Source organism: Artemia franciscana, chromosome 14 (assembly GCF_032884065.1).
Source record: "Artemia franciscana chromosome 14, ASM3288406v1, whole genome shotgun sequence".
Classification (NCBI taxonomy): Eukaryota; Metazoa; Arthropoda; class Branchiopoda; order Anostraca; family Artemiidae; genus Artemia; species Artemia franciscana.
In genome coordinates, this window is record NC_088876.1 from 39,175,828 (window position 1) to 39,190,090 (window position 14,263).

At 36.8% G+C, this 14,263-nt stretch overlaps 1 protein-coding gene across 5 annotated transcripts in view; it reads left to right on the forward strand.

The window, feature by feature from the left end:
* Window positions 1-14,263, forward strand: part of LOC136035693 (probable glutamine--tRNA ligase) — a 97,544-nt gene that overhangs the window by 23,175 nt on the left and 60,106 nt on the right. For all 5 annotated transcript variants that reach the window (XM_065717625.1, XM_065717627.1, XM_065717626.1 and 2 more), the window contains 3 exons: window positions 3,601-3,754; window positions 7,398-7,639; window positions 11,629-11,758. In XM_065717625.1, the coding sequence (XP_065573697.1) occupies window positions 3,601-3,754; window positions 7,398-7,639; window positions 11,629-11,758 (526 nt within the window). The remainder of the gene's footprint in view (window positions 1-3,600; window positions 3,755-7,397; window positions 7,640-11,628; window positions 11,759-14,263) is intronic.

Here is a 14,263-nt window from a genome sequence, read left to right on the forward strand (position 1 = left end):
TTTGTACTGATGGATCTTCTGACGCTGATGTCCAACAGAGAATACACAAAGCGCAGACAGTCTTTGCCTCCCTTTGGAAACCCTTATGGAATCGCCACAAAGTCAGTGTCTGAACGAAAGTTCGAATTTACATGGCACTAGTCCGCACCGTTCTCCTTTACGGATGCGAAGCATGTTCTATAAAACTACAGCATGAGAATACACTGAAAGTATTTAAGCATACTTTTCTGCAAAGAATTCTCAGAATACAGCTACGTGACCGTATCTCCAACGCGGATATACATCGAATGTGCAATATTCAGAGAGATGTTGCGGTCCCTATTAAAGAACGCCGTTTGAAATGGTTGGGCCATGGATAACGGAAACCGCCAGAGTACCTGCCTCGCCAAATACTTCTAGTTGAGCCTATTAGCTCCTGGAAGAGACACCAAGGAGGACAGAGGGAGAACTGGTAAGTTCAGTCACAGATGGTCAACTCAGTGGCTCGTTTTTGCAGAGCAGCTGGCAGAAGATCGAACAACATGGTCCAAGAAGGTCTCCAAGATCATCGATGCCGGGCGAGGTGGAAATTCCCGCCACAAGTACAAGTAAGTAAGTAAGTAGTAAAGCGAGTCATTTTCCTTGTTCAGGCTAGAGGACTGTAAGTTTTATGTAGAAGGTTTTTGGCCATGGTGATTCCTGTGGCTGGTTTTGCCTCAGTGAACCAATCTATAATTAGGATGCAGCATCACAGCCAGATTGGAACCCATTTTTTGTGTATATGGATCTCCTACCTTAAAGAAGGAACAGAACTGGACATAATACTCATCCAAATGAAGATACTTTTTTCATTCGATGGAGGGAAATTCGCCTATCAAAGTCAAATACGACTCTTGGGACAGCTTAGTTTAACATCAAATTGATAGTTTTTTGTTGGTAATTTAACTGTTGGGATATTGATTTGTCACCCACTGTACACTGGACAACCTGCTGTCAGCCAAGTAATTTAATGGTAATACATTAAAGTGCCAAAGTCAGTGAAAATGAAATCTTTTTTTTAAGAAGAAAATATTTATTAATCAACAACAAACATAAAAAAAAAAATGAAGTAAAGCTTTTTTAGGTAAATAATCACCCTACTAGGCTTAAATGTAAATAAACTTATGAAAGGTGACAACAATCATCCAGCAAAACCAAAACAAGAACTGACAAAATCAAATAAAAACCATTCAGAACCATTATCAATCCATCATAGCAAAAGATTGTTTAAATCAGTTTAGGTGAAACTTACACAAACATATATATCTTAAAAAAGTAAAAAATCAGGAGTTCGATTTTTAGTAAAAAAAAAGTACTTCCACATGCAATTTTGGGAGTATTGGGTACCAAGCTTCAAAAAAGGGACATTGGTGAGAAAGCAGCAGAAAAAGAATTTACAAATGGCACCTAACACCTTTCTTTTTAAAGTATATTTGTCTTTGGAAACCAACATATTGCTAGTGTTTGAGTTTTTACAAACAAAAGCGCTGTTTCTTTAACTGGTTAGTTTTTCAAATTTTATTTCCACTGTTCAAAGTGGCAACCCTGAGAAAACGTAATACTAACCTATAAACTTAATAATTCTGTAACAACTAAAAGAACAATAGTAGAAAATTTCACTTTTTAGGTATGAACAGATCTAAGATGAGTCCAGGTTGCAAAAAGTGTTTTTGTATTGATGTCTTTTGTATTTTAATAAATATATTTTTTAAATTGGTGTCCTTTGAAATTTTTTTATAAAAACGTATATTGATGTCCTTGGTATGTTTTTATAATTTATATATATATATATATATATATTATATATTATATATATATATATATATATATATATATATATATATATATATATATATATATATATATATATATATATATATAAAATATATATATATATATATATATATATATATATATATATATATATATATATATATATTTATATATATATATATATATATATATATATATATATATATATATATATATATATATATATATATATATATATATTTATATATATATATATATATATATATATATATATATATATATATATATATATATATATATATATATATATATATATATATATATATATATATATATATATATATATATATATAAAATCAGGAGTTCGATTTTTAGTAAAAAAAATCGAACTGGAACAAAACTAAAATTATGGCCATAGACCCGTCTTCTCCTGCTGTTAACTCTCCAGTTAGCCTGGACAGCACCACTAGCATCGAGGTTGTTAAAGACTTCACCTACCTGGGCTCCGTAATTTCTTCAAATGTTCTGGCATCTGCTTCGAATGCCACCACATCTACCCGCAAAGATGATCTATGACTTCGACCCTATCAAAGTTGGTTGGAAGCGACCAAGAGGCCGACCGAAGAAACGTTGGTCCGACAGCCTCGCTCCGAATTCTGCGAGAAGAGGCTGCCAAAGTAGGACTGCATATAAACTGGAACAAAACTAAAATTATGGCCATAGACCCGTCTTCTCCTGCTGTTAACTCTCCAGTTAGCCTGGACAGCACCACTAGCATCGAGGTTGTTAAAGACTTCACCTACCTGGGCTCCGTAATTTCTTCAAATGGCTCACTTCTCCCCGAGCTGCAGGCAAGATTATCTAAAGCGTCTTCTGTCATGGGTAGACTGAATCGTCACCTCTGGCGAAAACCAAATATCAGTCGCACAACGAAACTGCGGATCTTCAATGCTCTAGTCGGTTCTGTGATGCTTTACGGAGCTGAGACATGGCAAGCATCAGCTGCAACCCTCAAGAAAATAGACGTATTTCATGCAAAGAGCCTGAGGAGGATTGAGGGCCTACGATGGTCTGACTTCGTCAGCAATGAAAAGCTTCTGCAGCTCACAAAGCAGTCTTGGTTTTCGACTCAAGCAGCCGAGCGAACCTTACGATGGTTCGGGCATCTGCTTCGAATGCCACCACATCTACCCGCAAAGATGATCTATGACTTCGACCCTATCAAAGTTGGTTGGAAGCGACCAAGAGGCCGACCGAAGAAACGTTGGTCCGACAGCCTGTCCGAGTTCTTGGCGATGGCAAACATCAGACAGGGCGAAGAGCAAATACTCGCCATGGACCGAAGTGGGTGGAGGAGGCAGACGTCACTCTCTACGCCGAGCAGTGCCCGGCAGGAGACTTAAGTCAAGTCAAGTATATATATATATATATATATATATATATATATATATATATATATATATATATATATTATATTCATGTCCTTGGTATTTTAACAAACACTTGCTTTAACAACAATATTTTAGTATTATTGTTTAGAATATAATTGAGAAGTTTTTTTTTTTATGTTAAGCTACAACTCATGTAGCTGTCATCTTTTTTTTTTTATTACAAACGCTGTTATTTTTTTCGTTTGTTGCTCTGTTATTTTGGGCTTTCAACTGAGTATAGATAATATTGTTTTCAGTCCCAGAATTTTTATTAAAGTTTTTTATTAAATATTTATTAAGTATATATTTATTAAATAATTGAATTTATCTTAAATACAATACAGATTTTATTTAATATTTTTATTTTTTAATCTTTCAGGCAAAGAAAGTTTTAAATGGAAGGGATATTAAAACAATTCGAGTCTTGCTTTATCATATAGCAACAAAGACTAAGACACAGATTGCCCACAGAATCCCTATGCTTGCCCAGTATGTTGGACGAGGGGCTATTGAAACTGAGCAAAAACTAAATGGTAAGTTTTATTGTTATGCCTTGCAGTGATTATTGGGTGTATGCAGAGCCGCTCTTAGAGTTGTGGGGAGTCAGCTGCCCTGGGTGCTGCAGACGGGGTTTTGCGAGGGGATTGTCTGTAGAATCCCTATGCTTGCCCAGTATGTTGGATGAGGGGCTATTGAAACTGAGCAAAAACTAAATGTTAAGTTTATTGTTATGCCTTACAGTGATTATTGGGTGTATGCAGAGCCGCTCTTAGGGGGGAGGGGGGTCAGCTGCCTTGGGTGCCGCAGATGGTTTTTTTTTTTTGGGGGGGGGGGGAATTGTCCGCAGAATTCATATGCTTTCCCAGTATATTGGACGAGGGGCTATTGAAACTGAGCGAAAACTAAATGCTAAGTTTTATTGTCATGCCTTACAGTGATTATTGGGTCTATGCAGAGCCGCTCTTAGAAGGAGGGGGGTCAACTGCCCTGGGTGCCGCATATGGGTTATTTTGGGGCGATTGTCCACAGAATCCCTATGTTTGCCCAGTATGATGGACGAGGGGCTATTGAAACTGAGCAAAACTAAATGGTAAGTTTTATTGTTATGCTTTACAGTGATTGTTAGATGTATGCAGAGCCGCTCATAGGGGGGGAGGGGGGTCAGCTGCCCCGGGTGCCCCAGAATGGGGTTACGTGGCTGGGGAATTGCCCACTTTGATAAAAAAATTTCACTTTAATTTGGCTTTTTTTGCTTTTATTTGAGTCCGGAAAGGGGGCTGTAGTTAATGTTTTCCCCAGGCACTACAACCCTAGGAAAGGTTTTTGGGTGCATGGTTGTCACTTGAACCCTAAATTATGGTAAATTAAAGACTAACGCAAAAACGTCTCTAAGAGACAAAAACAGCCATCAACATCTTGTGTTACTTTGCAAATCATCAAACTAATTTGAAAAACCCAACAAATGACCTTAGTTGTGTGCTTTATTTTCTCAGTTACATGATATTATTATTTTCTCAGTCATTATTTTCTCAGTTACACAGTGTTTTATTTTCTCAGTTACATGATAATAAGCACCATTCTTTCCAATGAGTTTTTCCTTTTCTAGCAACCAAAGATTGTCCTTTTCAGCCAACTGGCTTGGGCTAAATGGAAAGCAGGTCGTCTGTAGTTGGGGTGGGAGGAAGTCATAAAGAAAGGTCTATTGGAAATGGGAACTTCCTGGTTCTGGGAACTTCCTGGGAAATGGGAACCATTCTTTCCAATGAGTTTTTCCTTTTCAAGCAACCAAAGATTGTCCTTTTCAGCCAACTGTCTTGGGCTAAATGGAAAGTAGGTCGTCTGTGGTTGGGGTGGGAGGAAGTCATAAAGAAAGGTTTATTGGAAATGGGAACTCCCTGGTAGGGTATAAAGAGGGATGCTTTAAATAGGCTGGGATGGAGGAGAAGCGTATGTAACTGTGTTGGCCTCAGGCGGCTTGGTGCTGCAGTGAGTTGTTAATAGTAGCTGTAGTTTCCAATAAAAGACAAAATAAATACTAAGATGTAGCTGATATAGCTGGATGGAGACATGAACCGCTTCAAACCTTTGGAGCTAGGGACAGTAAATTTAAGGCCCACTTGATTCTCCAGTCGCTTCACATGGGTAGCTCCAGGGCTAATTGAACCAATTTCACCAAAAAAGCAGAGAAGATATAGTTATTTATAAGTTTTAAAATCAAATACGCCTTTTAAATGGGTTTAAAATACGCCTTTAATATTCTTCGTCATCCTCTCCAAATCCACAAGGGATCCGAGATGAACTAACTCTACAACCTGCTTAATGCTGTTGCATGTGAGTAATATAGAAGGGGGGCTCAGGGATTATATCGTCTGTGTCTTTTGAGATTAATTATTATTCTAACTATGGCAGAGTAGTATGGAACATCGTCCATCAACATTTGAGCTTTCAGTGAATCTGTGCCATCGTAGTTCGAAAAGTGTTCTGTTGAAATTTTCATTTATTTATTCATTATTTTTTTCTGAACAAATTATTCACAGTATATATAACAACATAATACTCTTCTGGGCTACCCAACTGTCCAGAAAAGCAGTCCATTAAACATCGAAAAAACAAATATACCCTCATCCAAAATTTGATTCATTCCAAATAATTTCACTAATCAACTTATCAACTAACCATTACCTACATATAGACCAACTTACCCAACAACAACATTAACAATTACCTATTACATAAATTAAATCAATTATGGTACTGATGTGTTAGCCATCTGAAAATGACTATACCGGATCACTTAGTTTGAAGTGTTTTCCAATGTCCTGCTTGATTCTAGGGATTCTTTCATTTTCAATCAAGTTCAATCAAACTTGCGTTGGGGGGCTGATGGCCATAAAAATTAATTATTTAATTGTAGAGGCTCCCTACGCTTTTCCATGTTTACCTCCTTGAAATACACAGTTGTATTTTCCTACCCCTTTTACCATTGGCTTCATGGCGTATCTGCACAAAGGGAGAGGGAATTGTTGGCTCCCTCGGGACTGGCTTGCGGTAATTGAAAATATTGGCCTGATACACTTTTTCGATGACGAGTCCCCCTCCCACTTAAGAGTGACCCGAGACCCCCTAATGATAGGACCTGTTTCTACCTATACTAAAAGGTTTTTAGAGAACTACTGTTGTATATAAGACTGGATAGCAGTAGACAATTAATTAAGCCTATGATTACTTAAAGGATGGAAATCAAATAAGAAAAACTAGATTTCCATTCAGTAGCTTTTTTTAAATACGTCATTAAAACGAAAAAATCCTTCCCTTACCCCGAAAATTTTATGAATTGCAACCATTGTGTGTTCAGCCGAAATTCTGTTTGACGAGGCATATAAGAAGACGATTACTATGTAATCTCTCATCCCCCCCCCCTATCAGAAGTTGCCCAAAGCAAGTTCTGATGATCCATAATGGTGGTGTTTTTATAGATTTAACATTCTATCCCCTCTCCTTCCTTGAGTAGATATGTCCACAGAGCCGTTCCTAGGGTTAGTGATGCCCGGAGAAAAAATAATAAACAAGTTTTGTCACTATTCTATCTGTAATAGGTTTAAAACTTATAACGGCTCTAAATTTAATAGGATACGAATTCTTAGGTGTAAAGGTAATGACATCGGGGATTTTCATTAGAAGCGTGCCGCTTTTTCAATAATTTCTGAGTCACCAAAGACGCTTTTGTTGTAAGATGGTCTACGATTGAACCTTCCTGTTAGTTCCTCCTGCACCAAATTGAACCCTGGTGGTATCTTAATGGGGCCACCTGGAATAACCGGTACCCTCCTTCTGAATACAGCCTTAACTGCAATTGACGCTAATATTTTTAATCCCCTTTTCCCCATGTTAATTCGCCAAAGATTAGACTCTTAAGTAATATAAAGATATTATTTCTAAAGCCGCTTTCCATGTACCCCTAGGGGTGCTTGCACCTCTGGCTAGGAATTGCTGTTATTTTACCATAAAAGCCTAATGCGTTTACTATCACTCTTAAGTAATATAAAGATATTATTTTGAAAGCCGCTCTCAGATATTTTTCCTTGTACCCCTAGGGGTACTTGCACATCTGGCTAGTAATTGCTGTTATATTACCATAAAAGCCTACTGCGTTTACTATCACTATTTTGTTTGCAGTTGCTTTGGAATATATACTGGCTCACCAGACAGAGGAACTGAACCAAGCCGAATTTGAAGAAGTATGTGGAGTTGGGAAAACTATTTCTCCAGAAGATATCAAATGTGCAGTGAAAGTCGTTATTGATAAGCACAGGTCGGAGCTGCTAGAGAAAAGATATAGGTTTAATGTAGGCCTGATTTTGTCCGAGGTTCGGAATTCGCTGCCTAAGTGGACCGATTCCAAAGCTATTAAAAATGAGGTACTTTATTTTCCTTGATATACAGTGCATATTCAAGATTTCTGTTATACAAGCCCGCACATGTTAGACCCTTGGGGTGGGGTGGGATTTAAAGTGCAGAAAATCTGCATTTTTAGGCTGCCATTTTTGAGGGAGTGATCCTTGGCATAATGTCGAAGGTTTGATGCCCCCCCCCCACTATTCTCAATTTTGGATTTTTTTTTTAAGTCAGCCGAACTCAAGTGCGGAGGTGTTATAAAGTAGAAGTAGGAGGTAAATAAACCTCGTGAGAAATGGGGAGCTGTTCCAAGATTATTGCAATCACAGTTGTAGCAGTAGCTGCAACTTAGTAAAGGACGAACCACGGCCTGTAGTAACTAAAAATGTAAAAACACGTTAAAAAAACTGCCTCGTTAAAATAAATGCCATTTGCTGCTGATTCCGGAATGGTAACTATTATTTCCATTAGTCTCAATAGTAAAACGTTATTTCGAGAACAAATTCGCGGGAATTTTGGAAAATAGCCTGAAATACCGGATCGACACAAAAAGTGCTCTATTGGAATTGTTGAAAACTTTTATGTAGGAAGCTTACAGTCCCCTGGCTTAAACAACAAGGAAGATTAGTTTTTTGCATGACTTGTACTGATATGTCTTCTTTTTTTTTCTTCACTACTAGCAGGGCAATGGACCATCATAGAGAGCTGTTTAAAGGCATATATAAGAGAAATTGCTATATGCTTTTATAATTTACAAAACATGATGTTAAAAATGCAATCTATTTTTTTTTTTTGACAAAAAGCTGCATCTTCATATACAAGATGATGAATGACGCCATAATCGTCATAATGACGCCACAGTCTGCATCTTCATAATCGTAGGTTACAACTAGGAATGACGTTATAGTAAAAATGTATGGTGGCGTCAGTTACAAATGGGGTTCGTTCTTTACTATATTAATTTGAAAACTTTTTCCACAAAAAAAGTCTTTCAAAGAAAAGTAAAGAGCTCTATTATACCAAAAGTGAGCAGACATAGAGTCAAATAATCTTCTAAGCTTAAATTACCACAAATCATTATTAATAAGTAAATTAAACTCAAAACGAACAAAAATTACAATAAATAGCCTAGTCAAACTCAAAACAAGCAAATATTAACATGAGTTGGGATGATAACCCCCATGCCTACTCAAGACCAGAACATAATTTGTGCTTTACTGATAAAAAAAAAAGAACAAATGGCCATGGATTAGTTTAATTGACATATACTGTTATTACTCCTTATAAATTATTAATATTTATTCCTATACGTTTTGTTATTTTTTATTTATGAAAGGAAAAAAATGAAAACATATTAATGTATTTTGTTTTCAGAGATTTGTTTTCTAGCTAGGACTAGATAATTCAGTTTTCAAATGGTATGTCCCTGAAATTTATTTATTTTATTTATTTCCCTCAAAAAATGAGGAGTACGCTACAATATAATATAAAGAAAAAACAACTGATAACACTTACAATCAAAACCTATCAAATATTGATCGAACACTTAAAAAAAAAAAAAAAAAAAAAAAAAAACACTTGCTAAATAGATTAGCCTATAAATCATGAAGAGCCAGAACTGTTACTAAAAAACGGAAATAAATTGTGGCCTAAAAGGCTAATTTTCGCCCTATCTTCAAATGTTTTATATTTTTTGTTTATACAGACTACAGGATCCTTCACATTAAGCTTTAAAACAATCTCAGTGTTACTAAAAGAAAGGGGGAAACCAAGTAAAAATTTACAGAATTTAAAACAAGCAACTTTAATGGGCGAAAGATCAGAAGGTCTGAAATTTCGGAAGAGGAGGGACGGGAACAATACGTGAGGCAGAGCAGCAGCGCTATACATACGACCAAGGACGACCCTGAATAATACGGGACCCAGAGATCGAATCATGCTGCAGCAATGCACTGCAGGGCCGACGCAGGGACCTTAGTAGTCAAGAGGCGTCGTTAATCCTATACTACTACTATGTATGCCTGAATAAATCAAAAGATACTACGTCCACCCGAGTTTTCAAAATTTGTCATGAGGACATCCCTAAAGACATAATTACTCGACCTTTCAACAGTAATGAATAAAATAGCTCTTTTAAAATTCTGATTGGATGTGTTTTGGGAAATGATAGGCTTAAGGGGGCTTATTGCCCTCCATTCACTTTTGACTCTTAAAAAGGGCACTAAAACATCCGAAATCCAATCAAATGAACTCCATCTGATCCAAAGTTTATACAACCACCCGTTTCACAAAAACCTTATATGCCCGGGGCATAACTTACAACCCTCGCCCATACGCTCTAGGGGATGGTATCCACCCTAAAGACATTGTTCTATGATTTTTGCACTAGCTATCTCAGAACAAAATTGCTATTGGTAACAAATGGCTATCTCACAGTTTCAATTGAACGCGTTTCGGGAAAAGATGGTGTGAGTGAGGGAGAGGGGGGAGGAGGCTAGTTGCTCTCCATCATATTTGACTCTTAAATAGGGAACTAGAACTATACAATTCCAATCAAGTGAGCCTCTTCTAAATTTCTACAACCATCCAATCCATAAAAACCCTATATGCCCCTGGGGCATAACTTACAACCCTTACCCCCTGACTCAGGGGGCTCTGTCAACCCCAAAAACCTTTATATGATTTTTTTTGACTATTTTTGAACAAATGGCTATCTCAAAATTTCTGTCAGATATATTTAGGGAAAATACAATGTGGGGGATGGCCATGCCCTGGTCAGTTTGACTCTTAAAAAGGGCACTAGAATATCTGATCTCCAATTCAGTGAGCCCACTCTGAAGTTTAAACGAACACTCTTTCCTTAAAAACCGTATGTGCCCTTTGGGCATAACTTACAACCCATGCGCTTAGGGCTGTGGGGAAGGGCTTTTCATCCTCAAAGGTATAATCTCCAGACCGTTCAACTACGCTGAACAAAATGGCCATCTCGTAATTTTGATTAAATGTGTTTTGGGAATCGATGGGTGTGAGGGGGGAGGGCTTGTTGCCCTCCAATCACTTTAGACTATGAAAAAAGGTAATAGCCCTTTCAATTCCCAATCGAATGAGCCGTTTTCTAGGTTTCTACGACAAAAAATAGTAACCACCCTTTCTATAAAAATTTAATGTGCCCCGAAGACATAACTTACAACTCTTGCCCTGAGTGCTGTGAGGGGGGAGTTGTCATCCTCAAACGTGAGCTTTGGATTATTCAATTACGTTAAACAAAATGGCTATCTCAAAATTTCAATTGGACGTATTTCGGGAAATGGTGGGCGTGGGAGGGATTTAGTTGCCCTCCAATTACTTTCGACTATTAAAAAGGGCACTAGCTCTTTCAGCTTCCAATCGAATGAGTACTTTCGAAATTTCCACGACACTTCCTTTGATACGAAGTGCCCTGGTCTAAAAATAATAATAATACATTGTGCCCACATCGCTCTTTACTTTGGCAGCGCTATTGCGCTGCGTATAATATCCACCTAATAAAATCTCAACGCTTTTTCCTGCGTGACATATAATCCTGGTTGCAGCGGGACCTGCGACCTAGTATTAACCACGGCCCATAGTAACCAAAAACGAAAAAAACTAAACATCATTATATATTGTCAAAATAGTGGTTTCAAAACAAGCTCAAGGTGGTTCCTTTCGGAGGACTGTCCCTTAGAATTGAATTTTTTGGGCGGAATTTTGGGCGAATTTGTAACGTATGTTTAGTACCATAAATTATGGGAAATAAAGGCGAACTGCTTGATTACACACGTAAACCATCCAATAAAAGATATCTACCCAATATACCCAAACTAACCAATATAAAGATTCTGGGTGTAGTTTTCTATGATTCTCATTCAGTTCTCTTTGCTTCCGTCTCATTTTATCTTCGTGATCCTATCCTGTCGTATTCTCATTTAGTGCCCACTTCAGGTCTTAAACCTACTAGATGTTAGTGTCAACTCAACTTTCTCCTTTAAAGGTTGATTCTCAGGTGGGTGAGGTACTTGGCCCAAAAACGGAAGCTGATGCAGCGCCACTGCCAAAAGAAAAGAAGAGGGATGCTCCCAAGAAAACCAATTTACCTAAAAATGAGGATTCAATCGAAGAATGTGAGTTTTTATTGACTTTAAACCTACCCGAGATGAGAAAAAACTCGAAAAAAAAACAAGAATATTTGCTGCCTGTGAAAATGAAAATGTAATGCAAATATTTTGGCCTAGACCTCTGCTCGACTCTTCTCAGTGTAAAAATAAAAAAGACGGTCAAAAAACCATCACTACAATTGATAAAAACAAACCGTTAAAATCACCACTAAAATGGTCTTTTGCTAGAATTTGGCAACGCTTTCGAAATAGTTACACGTATTTTTTTTTATAAATGGTCCTGAGACACATAAGATTTAACTATGAATTGAAATTGTTCATAGTACCACAGGGCTGAGGGGGGGGGGGATCTCTCGCAAGCTATTTGATATACAGTTATCAGCATACATTTTAATCTGCTTCAAATTTGATTTTTATGTAACTTAATTTGTATTTAGCTTGTGTTTTGTTTATATAGGCTACGCTAGTTCTGTTTACGTTTTGTTTATATAGGCTACGAGAATTTGGCAACGCTTTCGAAATAGTTACACGTATTTTTTTTTATAAATGGTCCTGAGACACATAAGATTTAACTATGAATTGAAATTGTTCATAGTCTCACAGAATGAAGGGGGAGGAGGGGTCTCTCGCAAGCTATTTGATATACAGTTATCAGCATACATTTTAATCTGCTTCAAATTTGATTTTTATGTAACTTAAGCTGTATTAGCTTGTGTTTTGTTTGTATAGGCTATTGATTAACCTCGCTTCCCCTGGGCGGTAACTTGGGCCTTTTATTTCCTCAAAAGTTGGTCATCCATCGTGCATTATATTGTCGAATTTGAGATCGCCGGTAGTATTAGGTAATATTTTTTACCAAACATTTAAAATATAATTACTAGATAACTTTACTTCGGTAATATTTTCCCGCATATTCTACTTGCATTCATTTTCTAGCTGTGAGTGTATCTTGTAAATAGTTTTCCCCTTTAATTAAAGTAAAGTTTCTGTCTTATCCTCTTGCAATTTATTATGATTCTTCTTGGTTCAATATTAGAATTAAGCATTGAGAAGATTAAGAATTGAAACGAAAAAACTAAGAATTAAGAAGAAGAAATTATTAAGAAGAATTAAGAATTCAGAACAAAAATTAAGAAGAAAGACTTAAGAAAAATTAAGAATTAAGAAGAAAGAATTGAGAATTAAGAATAATTAAGAAGTAAGTAGAAAGAATTATGATTAAGAGTAAAGAATTAAGAAGAAAGCACTAAGAATAATTAAAAATTAAGAAGAAAGAATTAAGAAGTATTAATAAGTAAGAAGAAAGAACTAAGAGTTAAGAAGAAGGAATTAAGAAGAATTAAGAAGAATTAAGAATTAATAGGAAACAATTAAGAAGAATTAAGAATTAATAGGAAACAATTAAGAATTAAGGAAGCGTATCACTTAAAATATTTTTGCATTTTCAAATTTTATGGCATTAAAAGTGAAAATTTTAAATTCAATCCTAACTTCAAATAAAATATTTTAAAAGAATCAAGCTATCTAATGGAAGTAAAGACTGAAAATGAAACTTAACTTGTTTAGACTTAGTTCCTCCCACGCAGGTGTCAGTCAAGTGTCACTTTCTGCCGTCCATGTCTTCTAATATTGTTGGAGAACATGACGAAGAATGACGATCTGATCAGAGCAACCTCTTTCTCTTTTGAAATCTGCACTGATTTTCACATACCCGCTCATCCTTGCTCCTTCGAACCTTTTGAGCAAAATCATCGCAAACACTTTGGTAGCCATTTCCATGAGTGATATCCACAGTTTTTGCGGCTGTCATATTTACCCCCCCCCTTTAAATACTCGGATCATTACTGGCATCTCCCAATCAGACGGGAAGGTCGTCTTCTCCCATATCACACTGCATTGCATCCCAATACATTGCACTGCATCGGGTTACCGACGCTTTTTAACTACTAAGGTCCTTGCACCGGCCCCGTAGTGCGTTGCTACAGTATACTGTGTAACTAATCGGAGTAACGACGCTTCTTAACCATTAATGTTCGTATGTCGGCCCTGCAGTGCGTTGCTATAGCCGGGGTCGATCTCTGTGTCCCGTATTACCAAGCTTAGGTCAAACCCACTGCGTAACCACAGGACTCTTTATACCATTGCGGAGTTTCGGAATTTAAAAAAGTGCCAAAAAACACCATATGCTAGATGCTGTTGATTTTTTTTCGATTCTAGCGCCAGATTCCACTCTTACAAATTGGCAGCGCTGTTTGACCCGGGAGGCATTACAGTTAGTAATAATGTTGGATCTGAGAGGTTATACCCTTCTACTACCCTAAATTCATGATATACTAGCTAATGACTAGATAGTGGACAAATAAGTCAAAAACACAATTGAACAGGTTTTTGTTTTTCTGCTTATAATTCTTGCTGGTCTTCATTTTCAAAACCTGAATTGGCTTTTGAATAAAAACGCTTCTGAAGTCCGGAAATAGCATTAAAGTGTGAGGCAAAAATCATCTTCTCCTG